Below are 16,199 nucleotides of genomic sequence, written 5' to 3' on the forward strand. Positions count from 1 at the left end.
CAAGTACAAGGCGAAGTTCAAGAGTTGGTTATGGGTGGTAATGTGTCTGGTATAATGTCCACTACTTACCACCCTCTGACAGCTAGTTGAATTTCAAAACCAAATGCACAAAGTAAGGCGCAGAACTACATGTTATATTAACAGTGGCATACAATCAAAACTCAACACTATGCAATCCTATGCATTCCAGGATTCTATTCGTCCTTCTCTACTTCACTCTTAGCATCAGGCACTCAATGAGGTAACAAGTCAATTCATTACACACCTCACAAGACGAAGTTCTGAGATTGGATCCTATAGTTTTTCTTTACATAATGTGGTAATGTACGCTTGCCGTCTTTAATATTCTTTCTTTTTCTATGTTAATTTTATACTTATTTTGTAACAGTACGTTTTAGAAATTTGTAACAAATTTTCTATTTGTAGTCATTTGGCCTTAAACTAGAATTGTTTTTGTTAATGTGGCTCCCGAAAGGCTAACTATTCGCATTGACTAAGCCAAGGTGGGGACAGACAATGAACCCTTTTCTCTAATTGCTGCAAGTTCAATTTTTGCCCACCACAGTTTGAAGAAATGCTCAAGACAATATGAGGCGGATTCACACACACATTCAAAGATGCCAAATGCAACACAGCCCTGCCTTAACCTTCCTTCCTCTACTGCACGTTTGTAAACATTACTATCCTTCCTCTGACCTCTCCTCTTCAATTTCCACAAAGAACAGATATATATATATATATATAGCACGAGACTTCATGGAACTTAAGGAAGATATCAGGACCCTTCTTATTGATATTAGGAAGTCCTGACTCCACCTTTTTCTAATTCGTTATGCAAAAGAAACCTTTTAGTACTTTTCCAAGAAATTTACAAGAAAATGTCAGGCATTGACCTCTACTTACACAGTCTTCATGTCTGTCATCTTAAATCATTTGGTCGGGTTTGTAGCTAGCCCCAACGATTAGAAAAACTTACTCGTAAGTAAATCTACGGAGTTTGAGAGATAAGTGCGTAAAACTATTTCTTGTTGGATAGCAAAATCCCCAAGCAACCTATGGAGAGGGTATTTGTAAGTGTGGTTCTGCTTGGCTTGCTTTTTTTTTTTCCCTTTTGTTTTCTACTTTTGCTACCTTTTTCTTTCCCTCCATATATAATGTTTTAACATTTTTACATTTTCTAATGCAGCCAGTTGAAATTACTGCTCTCCTTACTATCTATTTGTCTTGATCGACGTTTGGAATTGAAACAAACTCAAGTTTGTAAAAATCGGTAATGGTTATAGTAGGGGAGTTTGTAGGGGGTGCTGTTCTTGGAGCAGCCTTTGGGGTGTTGTTTGATGTTGTCAAGAAAGCAGTTGACAAGCCTACTGCCTTTAAATCCCTCCTTCAGAATATCAAGTTTTCTCTGGAGTTTCTAAAGCCGGTGATTGAAAAGATAGGAGAGCATAACGTGGAATTGGGTCTCCCAGATGAAGAAATAAAGCATCTTATAACAGAAATGAAGGAGGGCGTAAAGCTTGTCCAGAAGTCATCAAAAGTCAGTAACTGGAACTGCATGAGGTCTTATTACACGGATCAACTTATTGAATTGGATGGTTCTCTTAAAAGACTGTTCCATATATTGATGGTACAAGGAGTAAGGGATGCGAAGGAGACCTTGATTTTGGCCAGAAAACACCAAGACCAACTGATTGAAACGGCAAAAGATGCAAAGGAGACACTTGTTTTAGCACAAAAGAACACTAGCCAGCTTACTGAATCGGTAAATGATGGGAAGGAGACCTTAGAATTGGCAAGAAAAAACGCTGACCAATCAGCAAAAGATGGGAAGGAGACCTTGGTTTTGGCTAGGAAAACTAGAAGGTTGCTTAAGCGAATTGAACGACTGGTGACTTGCACTTCCAAAGGTGACTTCTTCTCTTTTCTATTCTTATTTCTTCTTGGAAATTGCTTCCTCTGCAGTTTGCCCATATTTTTTATTTTTACTTCCTGACCCCACCTATTCCCAATGTCAGTGAAATTTAAACCCGCGACCTCCACAGTGTCAGTTACACCAGTTAACAAACAGGTCACGGCTCACAATGGGAACAAAATTCCCAAAGCTAGCAGAAGAGCAGGGAGAAATCGAGTTTTGGAGGCATCCAACTTAATAGTCTACCGTTTTGCCGAGTTGGTCAATGCTACTGAGAATTTCAAGTCTAGTGGGGGAGACTTTGTGGGGACTTTCAAGGGTTGGGTGGATGAGAATACGCTTGCACCTTCTAAGGTTGGCACTGGAATGGCCGTTGCTGTCAAGAGATTGAACCCAGAAAGTGTCGAAGACTTTAAACAGTGGCAGGTAGTACTAAATACTAATGCTTTCAACTCTGGTACATTGCTGAACATGTTTACTTGAATTATGAAGAAAAGGAAACGTACAATCATGAAAGATCAAGTCACGCATTGAATTAGTCAGCACATTCTGTGTCATGTTTCATGTAGCATTGTGAACTTGTGAAATCTGATGATTCTCTAAATCCTATGCATGGTGTCGTTTTAATGCCATATTGTGCTTGCTATTTTATGCATGTGTATCCTATATTCTGAAGTATTAGATCATCTTTTAAGGATAATTGATTATGTTTTCCTTGTCCTGCAGCTCTCAGTGAACTTCCTCGGAAGGCTTTCTCATCCCAACCTTGTCAAGCTATTGGGATACTGTCGTGAGAATAAGGAGTTGCTCTTAGTTTATGAGTTCATGCCGAATGGAAGCTTATTTAATCATCTGTCTAGAAGTACGAATCAGTAATGGAAACAGATGGATAACTCAAATCCAAATTCAATGTGTTGACAGCAGAATTTTCATTTCGTGTAGGGAACCCTGATGAGGAACCCCTATGTTGGGATAACAGACTCAGAATCGCTATTGGAGCTGCTCAGGTCTTGACTTTATTGCACATTTTACAAATCATACACAGAGATGTCACACCCTCAAATATATTGCTTGATGAGGTACAATCGTTCCTCTGCTTTCCTATATACCTCTTGTTAGTTTTGTGCTATGTCTTGTTAATTTTCTACAAGATACAGGACAGTGCTATCTTTTCTCTGTTTTGTTAACCAGGGTTGTTTCCTACCTGAGTGACCTGAAATTCTTTTATGCTTTTCCCTTCTCTTTGTATTTATATTCTGTAGGATTACAATACAAAAATCATGGATTTTTCCTTGTCAGAATGGGGGCCAGCTGATGGAAAGTTACACGTGTCAACAAAGATTTGTGGCACAATGGGTTATATTGATCCAGACTACTTGAGAACAGGTAATGATATCTGTATCAAACATTGAAGCTGCTTTGTAAATTCATCTTTGTTTTTGTTGGTTTTGAAGTAAACTAGACCAACTTGCTATGTCATACCGTAAATTACAGGTCATTTGTCTGTGAAGAGTGATGTGTATAGCTTCGGTGTTGTGCTGCTTGAGATCCTTACAGGGTTAAAGACAATCGATTTTAGCCGCCCTAAGGAACAAATCAAACTGGTTGACTGGGCAACACCACTTCTCTGTGATGAAACAAAGTTGCAAACCATAATGGATGAGCAGATAAAGGGCCAATACCCTTCCCAGGAAGCATTACAGACTGCGCAGCTTACTCTAAGATGTTTAGAAACAGATCCTGAGAGACGACCTTCCATGAAAGAAGTTGTGGAGGAATTAGAACACATTCGGGGATTGAAGGAAAAACCAAGCCAGTCAAAGCTTACCACCATGCAATCTTCTTCTAGTTCTCAATGATGATTCTTTTTTTATGTTTTGAAATTCTTCGCGATATGCTATATACGCTGTTTCTCACTTCACCATGTCCAGGCAATGAGCTTATACACCTCACACGAGGATCCAAGTGATCTTTTGTATTAGACACTGAGTTTAGATTGTTTAAACAATTATTATTCATTTTGTTCTTTTTTGATTCCGTGGTGATGTTATATTTTCATTTGTATTTGTAGAAATTGTTGGAATTGCAGAGCACCCCTGTATTAGCCTATTCGTCCTTCCCCACTTGACTCTTGGTATCATGGCACTCAATGAGGTAACATGTCAAGTACACATCCTATAGATTTTCTGTATGAGTACATGGATATAGATTGGCTTCGAGAGCACTTAGAGTTTAGGGTTTAGGGTTTAGGCACACCCTAAAACGAATTGGCGAAGCCAAGACAATGAACCCCGTTTTCATGTAGCTAAAGTTAAAAGTTCTGGCCACCAACTGTTTGATGATAGCCCAAGAGAAGATGTAGGGGAAGTTCTACTTTTCAAAACCTTCCAAGTAACACATCCCGTAGCCTTAAGGCCCTTAACCTTCACTTCCCATTCTGTGGATAAAAAATTCCATCCATACTTGCACAGAGCAGATACCATGAGACTTCTTGGAACCTATGGAAGATTACGAATATTTTAGTCAATTAGTGTTGTACAGCATTAACCTTAGACCTCTATCAAGTCCAGGCTCCACCTGCTATATAATACAAGTTTTTGGGTTCTAGATAATTCTTCTTGCAAAAGAAGACAAAAAACAGAACATAAAATTATTGGTGAACCCCAGTACCCTGAATGGTGGGTCATTATTTCCAATACTGACGAAGGTTCAATGAAATTGACCATAATTACCAAGTCTTTGCCTCATCTTTCTTAGTTTGGTGATGGGGGTGTGGAACTATCCCCAAACACACAAGAATAAATATAAGAGCAGCGCACTGCATTTTCTGGGTTTGAGAAAAGTTAGAAGAGCCCTTTCAATCTTAATCTTTGTACTTCTTCTTCTTCGAAAGTAAAATCCCCAAGCTGGAGAAGGTTAGTCTTTGTGCCTTGTCTTCAAGTGATTGATTTTGCCAAGTTATTTTTGTAATGTACCTTTTTCTTTCACTAGGAAATAGGAATAATGTTATAACTGGATTCCAAGTAAGTTTGATAACTTCACATTTACAAATGCAGCCAATTAAGATATACTACTGCTCATTTGCTCTCCTGGTCTCCTTTCTGTCTTTATATTGATCTAGTTTAGATTGAAACGATTACAACTTTTCACATTTCGGTGATGGACTTTGTGTAGTATTTAAGAATCAGTAATGGTTATAGTAGGGGAGTTTGTAGGAGGTGCTGCGCTTGGAGCAGCATTTGGGGTATTGTTTGATGTTGTGAATGAAGCAGTTGACAAGCCTACTGCCTTGAAATCCCTCCTTGAGAATATCAAATTTTCGCTACACTTTCTGAAACCAGTGATTGAAAAGATAGGAGAGCATAATGTGGTATTGGGTCTCCCAGATGAAGAAATAAAGTATCTTATAACAGAAATGGAGGAGGGTGTAAAGCTCGTCCGCAAGTCATCAAAGATTAGTAAGTGGAATTGCATGAAGTTTTACTACACGGATCAACTTATTGAAGTGGACGGGTCTCTCAAATGACTGATAGAAATACTGAAGGTACAAGGAGTACGGGATGCAAAGGAGACCTTGATTTTGGCATGAGAAAACCATGACCAACTTATCGAATCGGCAAGAGATACAGAGGAGACCTTCGTTTTGGCACAAAGCAATACTATCCAGCTTATTGAATCAGCAAAGGATGGGAAGGAGACCTTAGTTTTGGCAAAACAAAATGCTGACCAACTGATTGAATCGTCAAGAGATGGAAAGGAGACCTTGGATTTGGCAAGACAAAACAATAACCAGCTTGTTGAATCAGTAAGAGATGGGAAGGAGACCTTGGATTTGGCAAAACAAAACAATGACCAGCTTGTTGAATCCGCAAGAGATGGGAAGGAGACCTTGGTTTTGGCCAAGGAAATTAAAAGGTTGCTCAAACGAATTAAACATCTGGCGCCTTGTACGTGCAAAGGTAACTTTTCTTGGAAGGTGGTTGTTATCTGAAATACTTTACTAGCACCTAGTATAAGTGTAGCCATGACAATAGTATTTAGATGTTACTTACCAAAAAAATTTTGATCACCAAATGATCTGGCAATGTTCCATTTACACGTAACATCCGTTTTTGATACAAAACTACCATTCACATTCTTAATTTGTCATCATCGTGAATTGCAAACATCTAGTGTAGTTTTTTAGGGTTCCCATTCTCTTTATGTATTTTCCATTCAAGCATCTTTCTCTCTTTCTTCCCTTTCCTCTAAACATGAATTACATATGTATCTTCTTTAGGGAAATTCAGATATCACAGTGGGAAGAGAGGTTCAAAAGTGAGCAGAACTGCAGGAAGAAGTCGAACATTGGAGACATTCAACTTAAGAGTTTTCCGTTTTGCAGAATTAAAGGCTGCTACTGGGAATTTCAGGCTTGATGCCATTCTTCGTAAAGGTGGCTTTGGGACGGTTTTCAAAGGTTGGGTGGATGAGACGACACTTACACCTTCTAAGCTGGTTGGCACTGGAATGGCTATTGCTGTCAAGAGATTGAACACAGAAAGTATCCAAGGCGTTGAACAGTGGGAGGTAGTACTCTTTTTAACTCTCAACACATTGTTGAACATTTTTATTTCTTAAGGAAACACTCAATCATGAAAGATCATGTCATGAATTGAAGTAGTCAGCATTTATTTAGAAGATTGCTATATTGATTTTTTTTGGGCTAAATACTAGTTACTACCCTGTAGTTTAAGTCCGAAATCAATTCAGTCCCTGAACTTTCAATTTCATCAAAAACACCCCTGCGTTATCAAATTTCGTCTAATAGGTCATTCCGTCAATCATCCGTTAGTTGGAGCTGTTAACTTGCTGACGAGGCATGCCACATCAGATCATGTGGACCCCATCTATCAGACAAAATTTCAAAATTACCCCTGGCTCTATTCTAACCCAGAAAACCTATTACAACCTTCCATTTCAATTTTTTAAAATTTTTTTCACCAAAAAACTTGCACACTTGAAAAAAAAAAATCAAACTCCATATTTGAAATGTACTTGATTATAATATGGCTTAGCATCAAACAAAGCTACTTATACTAATAAAATTACAGAGTTGAATATTTACAATTGCATAAGAACCACCAGTCTTCCCCTGACCTTAAAGGGGAGAAAAGTAGTCTTTAGAGAACTGCAAACACAATGATAATTCTAGAAATATGCAACAATGTTTGTACTATACTCTGACACTCGAACAAAAGATAATTCATAGATTTGCAGAAGAATATTAGGAACAGTTTGCATGACATTAACGCGGGCCAGATTAGTCACCGATGCCAATGCTCTTCTCTGTGCTGGCAATTCCCATTTCTTCATCCCTCTATGCATTCATCTGACCCTGCGTCAACTCGCTCTCATTCTTGGTCTCAACATCTTCCTCCTCAAGTTCCCCAACTCCGTCTCCATCAAGAACAACCTCTCCTTCAAATTCAAATTCTCTTCCTCCAACTGAGCAATATGGGTATCCTGATCATCCACTCTACTCTCCAGAATATTATTATACTCAATCCCACTATAGTTTGGGTTTATCAACTCGAACCGGATCAAATCATGGTCCAACCTCCTCTCCACCTCCACATCATTCTCACTCGACCCCCCAGGCCACCTCCCTCCTCATCATCATCATTCCTCGGCAACCGAAGCCGAATCAACCTTTCATTGACCCATACCCATCAACACCCCACTCCTTCTTTGCCGTGTCCCCCAAAACCTCCATTAACCCAGAAATTTGCTCTGGGCACCAAGGATCCCTCCTTCGAAACAGAGGCAGACACCTTTCCTCCATGACCACACCATCACGCACAGAACGACCGAACCCTTGAAGTGTAGCCCAGTGGTCACACCATCTAGCCTCCGAACATCTTCTTTGCTCCCACCGCCGAGCTTATCCGTTCTCCGCCGAAACATGTACAAGCCCAGTCATCCAATAGCCTCCAATCTGCAATTGCAGTGAATACCTAACTACCCAGACACCCAATCCTCTGTAGCCCACTTCCTCACCATCTCCGAACAACCAGCTTTAATTGAATCCCTTTAATCCCAACTCACTCGGATTTGAAACCCGAAGCTCAAACCCTAAACCCAATTTCGAAATTTCGAAACCCTAAACCCGAAACTCTTTAAACCAACTTGGAAGATTTGAAATTGTAATCCAAAACCCAAACACCAGACTCACCGTAATGAGGTATTTCATCTCCGCCATTCGTTTTTCTAGGTATCCAAACGTCGATCTCGTGACTGGCCACGTCAAAATCTTCTTCAAATCAACCCACATGCATTCGTTTCTTCACGCCTTCAATCAGAAACTCTCGATCGTTTGGGTCTCGCCTTCGTTCAAAGCAAGAGGATTTGGTTTCAATTTTTCTCTATGTGGGATTGTGCTACGGGATAACATTGTGTAATGGGAGGTATATATTGGGTTTCTGAGTTAGAATAGAGGCGGGGGCAATTTGAGAATTTTGCATGACAGGTGGGGCCACATGATCTGACGAGGCATGCCTCGTCAGCAAGTTAACAGCTCCAACTAACGGATGATTGATGGAATGACCTATTAGACGAAATTTGATAACGCAAGGGTGTTTTTGATGAAATTGAAAGTTCAGGGACTGAATTGATTTCGGATTTAAACTACAGGGTAGTAACTAGTATTTAGCCCTTTTTTTTATTTGCGAATTGGCATTTTTCAAAATCCCCACATGGTGTAATTCTGATGCCATATTGTGATTGCTAAACTATGTGCAATCCATTTTCTTCTTAGATTGTTGCATCATTACACTTAATTTGATGATTATTGTGTTTCTTGTCATATTAATTAATGCAGTTGGGGATGAACTTCCTAGGGCTTTCTCACCCCAACCTTGTCAAGCTTTTGGGATATTGTAGTGAGAAAAAGGAGAAGCTCTTTGTTTACGAGTTCATGCCAAATGGAAGCTTACATGATCATCTTTTCAGGAGTATGTTATCAGTATTGTAACAGATTGATTAAGAACTGAAATACAGAACTTTTGCGTATTCACCTCATGATTGTTCTGTTTTGACTTTTGACTCTTGAATTATCAATTTCTGTAGGGATCCCTGATGAGGAACCATTATCTTGGGACAACAGACTCAAGATAGCTACTGGAGCTGCTCAGGGCTTAGCTTTCTTGCACAGTTTTCAAATCATAGACAGAGATGTCAAACCCTCTAATATACTGCTTGATGAAGTACTATTTTTTCTACTTTTCTTTCCTTTCTCTCTCTCATTTAGTTTAATGCTCTGTTTTGTTCATTTCTGAAACGATGGGAAGACTGCTTGAGAACGTAGCTGCCAATTGAGAATTGAATAAAGTACTCGTACACTAGTGCAAACTTTGAGGATTAAGAAGTTGATTATGTTTATCATCCACACAGACAAGTTGATTATTTTTGTTCCAGAGTCAAAATCCAGGGTTGCTTTCTAGGTCACATTGATTAAGCCCCTTTTCATGTTTTCCCCCTCTGTTTTGTATTTATGTTCTGCAGAATTACAATCCAAAAATCTCAAGTTTTTACCTGGCAAAATGGTGGCCAGCTGATGGAGAGTTTTATGAGTCAACTCGGATTTGTGGCTCACTGGCTTATGTTGATCCAGAATAAATGAGAACAGGTAATGACATATGCAAGGTTCTTTTGAAGCTCTTTTGGAAATTCTATGTGTCTTTGTTAGTTTTGACAAATGCAAAAGTTTAGATTCTTGGTAAACCCCGGCCCATACTTGTTACCAACACCAGCCCTGCAGCCTTGAGAGTTCGGTTTTTACTACCAGCTAGGCTACGTTAAAAGGTGGCTGATGTTGTTAACCAAGCGCAAGGGAAACCAAACAGTGTTTACTTCATAGGTAGTCAGCTTCGACTATTGTCTCTCCTAAGATTAATTTTTTCAAAAGAAGCATGCAAGCTAAAATTAATATAAGAAGTTTATCTTTGTCCTTATTCGTGAAGTATCTAAACTAAGCATCTATGTCTCACCAAAAATTAACAGGTCATTTATCTGTGAAGAGCGACGTGTACAGCTTCGGCGTGGTGCTGCTTGAAATTCTGACAGGGTTAACGTCCAACGACTTTAGCAGCCCTGAAGGACAGATTGCGCTGGTTGACTGGGCTATACCACTCCTATCTGATGAAACAAAGTTGCAAATCATGGATACGCGGATAGATGGTCAGTATTCCTCCCAGGAAGCATTACAGACAGCACAGCTTACTCTAAAATGTCTAGAAAGAGATCCGGAAAGCCGACCTTCCATGAAAGAAGTTGTGGATGAATTGGCGTGCATTCAGGCAATGAAGGAAAACCCGAACCAGTCCGAGCTTAAACCTACGCCCTCTCCTTCTAGTTCTCAATGATACTCTAGCAGCCTATTCCCAGTTCCTCACTTTACAGCGTCATGACACTGGAATGAGCTTGTACACCACCTCACAAGAGGAAAGTCCTAAATTGGACCTTTCGATTTTATATATAGACAATGAATTTAGAACGTTTGAACAATGATAAAAAAAAATTTGTCTTTTTGTAGAAATTGTTGTAATTCAGAACCTTTTTTTTTTTTTTTCAATTAAGTCATAGACATCTCAAGTCAGAATGGGTCATTACATACTAGATAAAAAATTTGTGGTAGTAGCACAGCGATACATAGATTAGGTCCACTCATTCAAAAGTTTCATGCTCACTCAAAAAAGCAAGTCTACTTACTATGAAACTACTACGACACAGTAAAAGGCACAGTACAAATACAAAGGTGCACATAAAGTGGGCCGGGCCTTATTATATTTTTAAATAATGGCGGGCCGGGCAGATCCGGGCTTTATTGTAAATCGAATGATCCAAGCCTGTCCATATAAAGCGGGTTTTGCGGGCTTTTTCGGGCCTGTCTTTTTTGGGACGAGCCTTGTGGGCTTTATTTATAATAAATATTTAAAGACACTAATTTTTTTATAAATCTATATTTATATATCATACATTCCAAAGAGCAACCTCTATCAATTCAAAGAAAATGGTAGAACTGACCGTTGGATGTGATTATTATAATAAATTATGCGTGTGGTTAAAAATTTAGTCAATTTCACCATAGTTTCGAACCCGATCAGATTGGCCAACCGTAGTCATTTGTATGTTTTCTTGGTTGATCGATGACATAACGACCACGAAACGTACTTATTTTTTGTGAGCCCCGGAAAAATTTATCGAGCTTAAGTGAATAGTTCGATAATTTACTTAACGATCTCGATAAAAGTTAAAGTACTCGATAATATTTTCAGAATTTTCCACTTAGTGAAATCCTCAACTTAGGAGTTGGATAGTAGAGCACACCGCACGACGAGTTCGTGGAAATTTTTGGATAATTTTCCCGTGACCTGAACTATTTTTAGCGAATTTCCGAAGTTGTGGAATTTTAGGACTTAAAACAAGAAATAGAAAATAGGTGGAGAAATCCCAGCTATTGATTCACCCACCGCTTGATCCTAACCGTCCATCCTTAATTGGATCAGTCTATATATCTAAGTGTTGCTCTGTTGGGAGATCCAGAAGGATCGAGAGAGAGGAAGAGAACCAGAGTTCTCTCTGACCCGAAACGCGACCCGGAGACCCGCAAAGAGGATCCGACCGGGGCTACTCCGTCCAGCATCCTCACAGCGGCGGACCACCAGCATTATCTTCGCATCAACGTCGCCGTCACGCTTGTGGCCTCTGATCGTACATGCACCAGCTGTAGACGAAGGACCCATGACTGGAAGCCTCGAACTCTCTCCGCCAACCTCTGCAATTTCGGGCGATTCCGGCCACCGTTTGGGCCACCTGTGGTAGGAAACCTCACCTCCCCGTCATGTTCTATACCCCAGTATGATTAGTTTTCAGTTTGGATTGAGTTCTGATGGTTTTCGTTTCTGGGTTCGACGCTGTTGCTAATGAATGCCAGCTACTTTTCCGGCTCTTCTTGGCTTGCCTCGGCCTCGACTGCAACTATAGACAAGGTATTCGGCAGCTTGCTGGGAAGATCACGTCTACATCCTCAGTTCATCGTCTGCCCAGTTTCAGCAAGGAGTTGGCTTGGCTGCCTTAAGATTTTGAAGGTATATTTCAACTCTCGAACCAAGTTTTGATCTTGGTATGATACTTGGAGGTTAGATAAACGGAATGGGTCGTTTGGCTGAGATTGTATTACGCTGGTTCTAAGTTTGGTTGCTCAAGGTTGGGTTTGAAAATGAGTGGATAACCTGTTGTTGTGGCCTTGAAATGGATTTTTGGTTGATTGAATGTGTGTTTGGCTTGTTAGTTAGCAAGCTGGAATATGCCTTGACTTGATTGTGGTTGCATGGTTGAATGGGTATTGTGTTGCATATTTGAAGTTGTGGCTATTGTAAAGAAATTGTGAATTGGTTGTGGAAATTAAAAATCAAAAATATGGGAAGCTATAAAGCTTGGGTGTCCATGGTAAATTCTGTGGAATTACCATGCGGCAAAACGGTTAAGTAAATTAGAGATCTTTCGTTAGTGAAGTCGTTATTGGTTTGCTTGTGTATTTCGTGGCTTGATAATAAGTAAGGAAAAGAAATTAGTGTATATATATATGTATTGGGTGGCCTTCGTAATCGGGTGTACTCAATATATGTTTGGTCGATAACGTAACTTTAAGTCAATGTTCGATAATTTAGGTAATTATCGAATCTACCTCGATTGGTCAAATGTGGTCAACCCATGGTCAACTCCTGGTCAAACCAGGAAAAGTTGGGGTTGGACGATATATTAATCGTCGAGATTTCGTTTAACTGTTCAAAAGTTATTAACTATCGAAATGTCGGAATCTAGGACTCCAGTTACCCGAGGAACAGAAGGTTCGCAACTCTAGGAGTACGTGAGAGAAAGCATCAGAATCCAGGTAGGGATTTAGGACTCTTCTCGGTTGGTGATTTTCTTCTATATTTTTATTTAGTTGGTATGGTTTGGTTATGTTCAAATGCAATGCATACTAACCAAACCATGTGAGAAATGTGATGGCTTGAGAGCGAAGGGTAGCTCTGACTTCCTTGGTTCGATCCCCAAAACCTCCGGAGGGTTAGTTACGCCGGTCGTCCGGGTATTCCGATCGTAAGGACGGGCCCGGTACGTGTGCGTAGCTAGGTAGCGGACGCTCTCGCTACGCTTACCTGGTGATAAAGTAAATTGAGGTAAGGTCGTGTAGTGGGTCTATGGGACCGGCCATCTGGTAAGATTCAGCGCGCATATTCAATTTAGTATCATGCATCGATTTTAGAGTCAAAAAGCCTTCTTATAAAGTTTGTCGTTCTTTTAAATGTTTGGTTAAGCAAGTTTTCATACTGGAGCGCTCCAAATACATGTTTGTAAATTTTCAAACCTAGTCGAGTTAGGGTTCCTGTTGAGCAGCGAGGACGAAAGCTCACCCCTACAACAGTATGGATGCAGGTACTGTGCACTGGTGACTGGACAGTAGCGGAAAGAGCTGGGTGTGCGGAACAAGTTCGGTAAATCATTGTTTTGATTTCTATTCTAAATACTACTTCATGATCTTCGTGTTTCAGAACTTGTTGTTATCTAGTCTCGTGTCAAATTGAGTTGAATTCTTTTCATTGGAATTTGTACCTCATGCTAGCTTTTATCCAAGTTTTGGACGAATGAGATAGGTTTTAACAAATTCAAATTTTTCACCTCGAAAGTATTTGTAACTTCCGCTGTGTTCCTACAAAAAGTTTTTCAAATTAAATGCCTAGCGGTTCTTTAGAATGTAAATCGAGCGTTCGGTTTATATTTTAGAGATTCGCGGCACTGTGACATGATTAAGCTGGTAAGGTACAGCTTGGGGCGTTACATTTTTTTACATCACGTTTGTAAATATTTCATCGATGGATGTGTGTGGACATAAGATAAAAATTTCAATTTTAATTTTAATTACAAATACATTGGTCTATACCAATTTGCCTCCTAAAGTTGTATAATTTATACATTACATTTAAATTGTTGAGGTTTATTCTAAAGCAAACATGAAGTGGAAAATGAATTTGGAAAAACCAACTGCTCGATGGAGAGATTGTAATGTTTTATGGTGGTTGTAAAAATTTGAGCCAATTTGGTTCTCGTTTCGAATTCGATCAACTAGGTCAAACTTAGTTACTCTTATAAACTTATATTTATATATCATACACTATAAAGAGCAACTTCTATCAATTCAAAGAAAATGGAAAAACCAACCGTTGGGTATGATTGTTACAATAAACTATGAGTGTGGTAAAAAAATTAGCCAATTTTACCATATTTTCAAATCCGATCGAATTGGTCAACCGTCATCACTTGTATGTTTTCTTAGTTGACCGATGGCACATAGACCGCGAAACGTACTTATTTTTTCACATCACGTCTGTAAATATTTCATAGATGGATGTGCTTGAACATAAGATAAAAACTTCAATTTTAATTTTAATTACAAAGACGTTGGCCTATACCAATTTGTCTCCTAAAGTTGTATAACTTATTCATTGCATTTAAATTGTTGAGGTTCATTCTAAAGCAAACATGAAGTGAAAAATGAATTTGGAGAAACCAACCGCTTGATGGAGAGATTGTAATGTTTTATGGTGGTTGTAAAAGTTTCAGCCAATTTAGTTCTCATTTCGAATTCGATCAACTAGGTCAAACTTAGTACTCTTATAAATCTATATTTATATATCATACACTCCAAAAGGCAACCTCTATCAATTCAAATAAAATGTAAAACCGATCGTTGGATGAGATTATTATAATAAATTATAAGTGTGGTAAAAAATTTAGCTAATTTCACCATATTTTCTAATCCGATCGAATCGGTCAACCGTTGTCATGACATGTAGAATATATATGCACATATTCTATATAGAAGTATGAGAACGTCCAATTTCACCATAAGCCAAATTACAACAAATTCACACTCACACAAAGACACACACACACATATAATGATGATGTGGCACACTGAAGATTTCCAAATATATGTACTGGGCCTTCTAGATTCCGGTCAAAACTGAACTGCCTTCACTTAAATTGTCATAACTCCTTCTACAAAAGTCGGAATCGCAAACAGTAAAATTCTTCAGAAACTAGACACATGGGGATTTCCATGCATATAAGGTACAGCTCCTAATTCTATCCGAAAAGTTCTCAGTAATGCAGTGAAGTTCAGTTCTAGATATGAACTTGTAAAAGATGTTACAGATTCCTATCCAAGCAGAACTGCCTTCACTTAAATTGCTATAACTCCTTCTAGAAAAGTCGAAATTGCAAACCGTAAAATTTCTCAGAAACTAGACACACGGGGCTTTCCATGAATATAGGGTACAGCTCCTAATTCCAGCCGAGTAGTTCCCAATAATTCAGTGGGAGTTAGGTGTTCTGCACAACAGTTTCTGTGTTGCATATTCTCTTTTAAGCTGAAATGCCTTCACTTAAATTACCATAACTCCTTCTAGAAAAGTCGGAATCATAAACCGTAAAATTCCTCAGAAACTAGACACATGGAGCTTTCCGTGTATATAGGGTACAGCTCTTAATTCTATCCTAGAAGTTCCCAGTAATTCAGTGAAGTTGGGTGTTCTGCACAACAGTTTCTGTGTTGCAAATTCTTGTTCAAGCTGAACTGCCTTCACTTAAATTGCCATAATTCCTTCTAGAAAAGTCGGAATCACAAAGCTTAAAATTCCTCAGAAACTAGACACACGGGGCTTTCCGTGCATATAGGGTACAACTCCTCGTTCCATCCGAGTAGTTCCCAGTAATTCAGAGAAGTTAGGTGTTCTGCACAAGAGTTTTTGTGTTATTTATATAATATTTTTTATTTGCGGGCTTTTACGGGCCTGGCCTAACGGGCTTTTGGCGGGCCGGGTAGGGTTTCAAACCCGTAAACCAAGCCCGGCCCTCTACCCACCGGGCCCGCGGGCACTTCATCGGCCCACTTGATCTACGGGCTTTTTGATGAGGCCTAATTATTACAACGCCAGAACTAACTAATTAGAAGCCAAAGGCCCAAAAGAAAAGCTAGGCCGAAGGAAGAGGCCCAGCTTCAAGCCAGCAAATTCAGCCTGACCACCACGATTCCGCGCCCCCACGAATTGAGATCCAATACCACATCGCCTACAAACCCGCGCCGCTACGAACTGACCCTGTATAACATGACCACTGTGACTTAGAGATTTTGCATAGGAACCCACCGCCCAAACCACCATGTCAATACCTTGAGAAAAATACC

The 16,199-nt window shown here is 39.5% G+C and overlaps 1 protein-coding gene and 1 pseudogene across 2 annotated transcripts; both read left to right on the plus strand.

The window, feature by feature from the left end:
* Positions 1-113: 113 nt before the first annotated feature.
* Positions 114-3,964, plus strand: LOC112187251 (probable serine/threonine-protein kinase CST). Of its 2 annotated transcripts, none has more exons than XM_024325968.2 (7): positions 114-241; positions 1,187-1,907; positions 2,016-2,338; positions 2,639-2,774; positions 2,855-2,991; positions 3,175-3,298; positions 3,407-3,964. In XM_024325968.2, exons 2-7 carry the CDS (start codon positions 1,274-1,276, stop codon positions 3,769-3,771), a joined length of 1,719 nt encoding a protein of 572 aa, XP_024181736.1. In that variant the 5' UTR covers positions 114-241; positions 1,187-1,273; the 3' UTR covers positions 3,772-3,964. The 2 variants fall into 2 exon arrangements, with proteins under 2 accessions (XP_024181736.1, XP_024181734.1); XM_024325966.2 differs by having other exon boundaries at positions 143-1,070.
* A 1,138-nt stretch (positions 3,965-5,102) lies between these two features.
* On the plus strand, positions 5,103-10,495 carry LOC112183790 (annotated as a pseudogene).
* Positions 10,496-16,199: the final 5,704 nt, after the last annotated feature.

Source organism: Rosa chinensis, chromosome 2 (assembly GCF_002994745.2).
Source record: "Rosa chinensis cultivar Old Blush chromosome 2, RchiOBHm-V2, whole genome shotgun sequence".
Classification (NCBI taxonomy): Eukaryota; Viridiplantae; Streptophyta; class Magnoliopsida; order Rosales; family Rosaceae; genus Rosa; species Rosa chinensis.